This window comes from Pogoniulus pusillus, chromosome 35, assembly GCF_015220805.1.
Source record: "Pogoniulus pusillus isolate bPogPus1 chromosome 35, bPogPus1.pri, whole genome shotgun sequence".
In the NCBI taxonomy this organism is placed as follows: Eukaryota; Metazoa; Chordata; class Aves; order Piciformes; family Lybiidae; genus Pogoniulus; species Pogoniulus pusillus.
In genome coordinates this window covers 9205512-9212041 of record NC_087298.1, presented here as the reverse complement: position 1 = coordinate 9212041, position 6530 = coordinate 9205512, and the positions used below count along the sequence as shown (strand labels likewise).

At 48.1% G+C, this 6530-nt stretch overlaps 1 protein-coding gene across 1 annotated transcript in view; it reads right to left on the bottom strand.

The window, feature by feature from the left end:
* Positions 1-2235: 2235 nt before the first annotated feature.
* Positions 2236-6530, bottom strand: part of RBM18 (RNA binding motif protein 18) — a 12856-nt gene continuing 8561 nt past the window's right edge. The window contains exons 5-6 of the mRNA XM_064171455.1: positions 5264-5349; positions 2236-3937 (exon numbers count right to left, since the gene is read on the bottom strand). Coding sequence (XP_064027525.1) covers positions 3778-3937; positions 5264-5349 — 246 coding nt within the window. The 3' untranslated portion in view covers positions 2236-3777. The remainder of the gene's footprint in view (positions 3938-5263; positions 5350-6530) is intronic.

Sequence of the window (6530 nt, the reverse complement as noted above, 5' to 3'; positions counted from 1 at the left end):
GGGGCGGGCGCGCCCCGCTCCGCCCGCCGCTGCCGCGCTCCGTGCCCGCGGGCGGCGCGTCCCGCGGCCGCGGCAGGAAGGGCGGGGAGCCGCGACGGCCCCGCTCCCCCGCCGGGGGCGGCCGCGGGCCGGGCAGGAAGCGGAGCCCCCCCGCCGCGCCCCGGGGGCTGCCCGCCCCGCCGTGCCCCGCTACCTGCGGCACCGGCACTGGCGGTGGGGGCTGGGTAGAGGGGTGGCCCCGGTCTGGCCCAGTCCTCCCCTAGCCGCACGGGCGCTGCCCGCCCCGACGGGGCGTACGGGCCGGGGCGGCCCCGGGCAGCACCGCCCCGCTCCGTCGGGACCGGCCGCGGCCCCAGAACCTCCCCCCCGCTGCCTGCGGGGCGGGATCGGGTGCATCCAGCACCGCGGCGTCTGGCCGCCCGCCTCTGCCCGGGCTTCATTAGTAACCTGATAATTCCCCGGCAAAGCCCCGGCAGCGGTTCCACCACGGGGTAATTGCAGGACGGTAACGTGAGCTGATGGCGGCCGGGGATGGATCCTCGCTGTTATTGATTTTGACAGCTAAATTGTTAACCGAGAGGGAAATCAGATGAAAGCCATTTTAGAATAAATACAAGACATTAGGTTTAAACATTGAGGTTGCAAGAAAGGCCGAGAAACCTCTCGGAAAGGCAGCCTAGGGCCTGCCAGCCACTCCCGGGCTCTGCAGAGCAACGGGGCACACGGACAAGTGCGGAGGAGCAGTGCTGAGAAAGGACAATTTCAACCACCCATCCACGCTGGCAGGTTCTGAATCAGCTCCAGCTGCTCCAGAAGAAACACGTAGGAGTTTTCAGGGACTCAGCCATGAACGCTGTCTGTGTAGACCGATCAGGATTATATTTTGCATCCAAGCAGGATACAGGGCTGGAGGAGCCATGGCACAACACCATAACACTGATGCTTTTCTTTGCTCTCGTAACTACAGACCAGGCACTCCAGGGGCCACAATCAGAACGGGCTCAGAAACAGTGTGACCCAGCCTCTGTCATTCTTTGGCCCTCTAGGTAGTCAGTTTCCCCTCCTCTGTCAGCTGAAAGCAGCTTGATCTTCAGAATGTGAGGTACAAAGCTGCTACCTGCACCAAGAGCAGTACTTGAAACGAAAAGTAGTGGAGTGACAGGTCTCAATACCAACTTCATCCCCTTTCTTACTCTACTACATTCCTTACCGCAGCGCTGGAGCTCAAACAAGGCAGTGGCAAGGAGACTATGCCACTGAGCAACCAACCAGAACTCCAAGAGTTGAGGCTTGATGCGTTCCTGTGGGCGAAGACATGATGTCATAGCTGTCCCAACCGAGGTAGGAAGATTGCTGAGGAAAAACCTATACCATAAACACTGTTAACATTTTCCTTGGTACCATTACCTTGTCCCAGAGATTTGCTGGAAATGCAGGGGAAGCAAGGAAACCTTTAAGTGAACAGGATTGAACGCTGGAGACAAGAACTGACTGCAGACTCCACTGGGAAGCTGGGCCCAAGCCCAGCTCTCATTTCCACCACCAGCCTGCCAGCATCTATACTTACAGCTCTACAGCCAGCTGCACCCTCCACTGCACGATGCCACACTTCTTCAAATGTGTATTGTGATATGCTGATGATGATGAAAAAAAGGTTGCTGAACATTTACCCCCACCTAGCTCAAGGGCTAGAAATTCCCTGGATGTGCTGCTCTGCCACTGCTGGGGCCCTGGGAAAGCTGCAGAGTTCTTGGGATGCACAGGCAGCATGAGTGCCTGCCAGGCGGCAGCAGCGGCAGACACGAACACCAACCTGCAACAAAGCTCCCCCAGGTCTGAGTCTGGCCAAGTGACAGACAAGGCACTTCTGTTAGTGACTGTGGCAGCACAAAAAATAAAACGACTTTTAAAGACTGATGCTATTGTCCCCACATTTGTGTCAGTGGACTTCAGCTGATGCCAAGCATTTACCACCCTCACTTCCTGCTCACCACCCTCGCTTTCCTGGAGGAAAACATGCATTTCAAATGTTTATTTGGAGCCATAAGAATTTCAACAAATTGTATTTAAATACAAATAAATAGCAAAGTATGTTTCTGACAGGAAGACAACCACATACCTGATTTGAATCTAGATTTCTATATCCTAATAGAAATAGAATTGATTGGTGTGCTAAATACCATACAGCCCCAGAGAACTACAAACCTTAGACCACGCAAGAACAAAACACAGCTGTTCACGCAGGAATGTAAACTGGTGTTATTGACATTCATAGGGTACAAGCTCTCAAAGACACTACTTTTCTATTTACTCAGGTACCCAAAAACTAGAAAGCAAATATTTAACAGCACAAGGCCTACTTTTGAACAGTTCAGCCTTTTAACAATCTGTCCATCAGACATGCACAGCTCTGTTCCAGGCACTCGGTTCAGAGGCAGGAAGCATGCTCTGCTCAGAGGTAGGTGCATCGTTGTAGGAATACAAACCTTACTTTGCTATGCCAGTGAGCAAGGCCTGTGTACAGAAACCAGAGGCTTATTTTCCTCTTGTTGGAGACCACTGTTAACTAGCCTGGGGAAGCAATGCAAGAGTCAACAACTAGGTGACGATTCGCCACTACCAGGGCTAGAGAGCAAACTGCAGCAAAAAATTAGACCCTGAGCACACATGTTCTCCAACAGCCCCCTTGCACATGCACTCACAGCACTGTGTGTACTCAGAACTGCTGCCAGGCAAGGTTCTCCCCTGTATTTCAATTTTGCAGAAAATGTTTACGGAGAAGAATGTGCTGCAGATCAAAGCATTTAAGCAAAATGCTGCCCACCAGACCTGTAAAATAAGCACCCTGTGCAAACGATCCTCAGCATGCAGCAGAACCATTTAACCACAAACAATTTACACCAAGGGCCAAGTGACCACCTTTACCAGCCAGTGAAAACCAGAAGTTGGACTGGCTGGTGGGCAAATGCTTAGGTCATGTGCTTGACAGATGTCTCAGAGACTGCAGTGTTATTCTCACGCTGTCACATCTGGTTTCTGAAGAGCTGCCACTGCAGGGGATTACAGAACGCAAACATGAGATATGCTACGGCTGCGCTCTGGAGCTTAGGGCAGAGCACAGACCTCAGTGGTATATAAATACACTAATTCCTACACAGAGGTACACACCTACAGCCTAAATGACAGCAAAAATACCTGTGCTGCATCATGATCATAAAACACCTTAAAGCTTGGAAATGGAAACGCAAAAGAAGTTTGCTTTGGTGCATATGAACTATTGCATGCACAGTTACTAAAAGTGTTGCAAAATCTATTTAAAATGAGTTTTATTGAAATGATAAAGTTTTCCATGGCGACTATAGAATGTTAATCAAAACCAAGTGCTTCCCCTCCATTAAAAACAGGAATCGGAATACTTTGTTCAAAAATACTTTAAAAAGTAATCAGTTAAATGGAGTATTTTTGGATGTGCTTTACTCCACAGACTGGTTACTGTTTCTAATCTTGCTAATGAATGCACACTAACGAGAGGTTGTCTGCATGTTCATCAGAGGCTTTGAAGGGAACCTACTTTTCTGAACAGCACTCAGCTGTGAGCTGCACCGGCAGTGAGGAGCATTCAGCAGACCACCTAAGGTGTCACAAACCGCTGTGCTCCGTGCAGCGGCGTTCTGCTCAGGTGGCAGCATCCTTCTCACTCTACAAAGTACAAAAGCATTGGAGGACTCCAGGGTGTACAAAGCAGTGTTTCTTGCTACCATTATCCATTCATAAGCATCATCTTCTGGATTTCCAGGCAGCTCTGGAATAAGGAGTAGTCCTTTTCTTATCTGGTGGTTTGAAGTAGGAATAAACAGGTGCTGCAGGGTATTCCGCATCTGGGTTTTCTGCCATCATTTTCAGCTTGGCTTCAATGGCCTTTATCTTTGCACTGACACTGGAAAGAGGAAAAGCAGAAGAGAAAGTGAGCTTGATCTCAGCATGGAATCTGACTGCTGCAATCCAGGGGTTTTGTTGACATGCGAATACTCAGTCACACGAGGAGGGGCCAGGCAGCCCCCAGTGCTGCGTGCATAAGCAGGAATCTACTGCTTAAAGCCCACATTACTTCATTTCAAACCTCAGCTCCTCTGAGATATATCATTGCACCACAAAATAACAGCCGTTGCACCTACTCAGCACTTTCTTGAGGATACTGAGAGAGACAAGAACACAACAAGGCTTCCTACTTCATGTAAAATGATGTCATATAAAGAGGTCTGAGCATGTGCAGCAGAGCACTGCTCAGATGAGGCTGCTGGAAACAGCAGAGAAATGAAAGCCAGACTTCCTCCCAGCTACAAGACCGCTTGGGATGGGAAAACCCCAGACTCTAATTAGGTCAGGAAGAAACATTATTTCAGCATTAGCAGGGTTTATCCCAAAGGGAGAAGCTATCCTAGGTTACACCCCAAATTCCTTTTGTTATTCACAACCTTCCATTGGGTATGAACCATGGAACATCCTCTTTTCTGCTGCGTTTTCTTGCAGCACCCATCCTCACTAAACCAACTCCTCCATGCCACTGACACAGCTCAGCATCTGCATGACTCTGCTCATTACTTCCTTGCGTGTTACTTCTTAATCCCAAGCTCATTTTATCTGTAGGCAAATTCATTATCCCTAGCCCTGGTTCCTTGCAGGGTTCCACTGACAGACCACAGCAGGAAAATCACGCACCCTTTTGACTGAACTGAATTAGCAAAGCAGCACAACGTGCTTTAGGTAAACTGAGAGGTTGCAGAACTTAACCACATCCCACAGAGAAGACCTATCAGCCTTAATGCTGGCAGAAAAAATACTTTAGTTTCCTGTGAAATACTAGCTGGGATTCTGTTTTAGTCTTTTGCCACTGTAGTAGAAACACTTGCTCTTAAGTATTTTGCTTAGTCAAATTAGTAAAGTACAAAGGCCTCTCAACAAATTTCATACAAAGATGTGCAAAGCACATTCTGGCTAAAGCAGCTGGAACACTGCAATTCCCAATTCCTCTCCCTATCTCTTTTCTTCCCTATTGCCCTAGTAGATTCCCATGTTAGAGGATGAATTTAAGTCTAAAGTGTCCCATATGAAATTTAGAGCTGAAGCTGTTCCGAAAACAGCTTTTCTCCCAAGCTAGATTTTTAACACAAACATAACACCAGCAATTCTAGATCTTCCTGAAAGCAGTTTGGTCCCTGCCACTCTCACAGTTCAGTCACCTCTCACACACTCCATCTCCTACCTTAGGTTAGACTGGGGGGGTTCTGTGCTGGAAGATGGCTCCAGACTAATTGGAAGGATCTTGTCATTTTTATTGTGATCATATCTCTGTGAACAAGAGACCAAGGATTGAAGTCAGATGGAATTACAAACTTTTTCCTACAGATGTGCTTTAAAGTTGAATTATCATCACCTCAGACTTCGTGAAGCTTTTGCTAGGAATGATTTTGGTGGCCAAACACTGAAACAACTCCCAACCACTGTGGAATGTAAACTCTGATACCAAACACTTAATAGGTTGTCCAGGGAGGTTAGTTGAGGCCCTATCCTTGAAGATACTCACAGTCAGGCTCAACAGGACCCTGAGCCACTTGATCCAATGAATAAAGTCTCTGCTCACTGCAGCAGCGTTGGACTAGAGGTCCAACCCTGGAGGTCACTTCCAACCCAAACCATTCTATGATCCTTAAACTTCATCCTGTCTTACCACTTCTCATTCCCCTCTATACGTGACATGAAGAAGAGATGGGAAATTTTAAGCTAATTACTGTCCCCTAACACTTTGTGCAGAGCTAGAAGGTTAAGCCAAGCACACAACTACCTGCACCTGTGCAATGCTGGGAGAGAAAAAAAAAAAAAAAGAAGAGAGCTGTTAGGAACCAACTCCTTTCTTGTGAGTCTGTCATCTCCATGGGCAATGGGCCTCCTGAACTATCTGCAGTGCTCAGCTTCCTTATTTCACCTAGTACAGGGTCAGGCTTGTTTTTCAGCAAAGCTGCTCAGACTGACAGTGGCTGGTGAGCTTTGGCCACTCATCTTAAAACTACTTACATGGCATTGGCAATGTCCAAAATAAACACTTGTTATGATAAGCCAAAGATCTGTGCTGTGAAATCTTTCCATTAGCAGGTTAGAAAATGCCATGCAAACTGAACTGATTATTTATGCATGTTCTTCACCATGCCTGGGACAGCCACGCACTCAGCTACCCACTGAACTCCCAGCTGAGCAGACACTCACTCCTCTGGCTGAAACTACTTTTATGGCCTGATCACTCTTCAGGCATCCGGAAGGACGTGGCACTCCAGTAGCTGCAGAGCTAAAGAAAATGGAGGCTGGATTTGGCCAAGCTTGGATGTGCTGACAAGAGCCTGGAGCCCTTGAAGCCAATAATTAAAACAACATGGTCTCCTTTAAAAAAGATACCTGTTTGGGTTTCCTCAGCATCCAAAACAGATGCACTAGTGTAACTGATAAAAGAAAAGGTCAAAAGCTGCTCGTAGGATAAT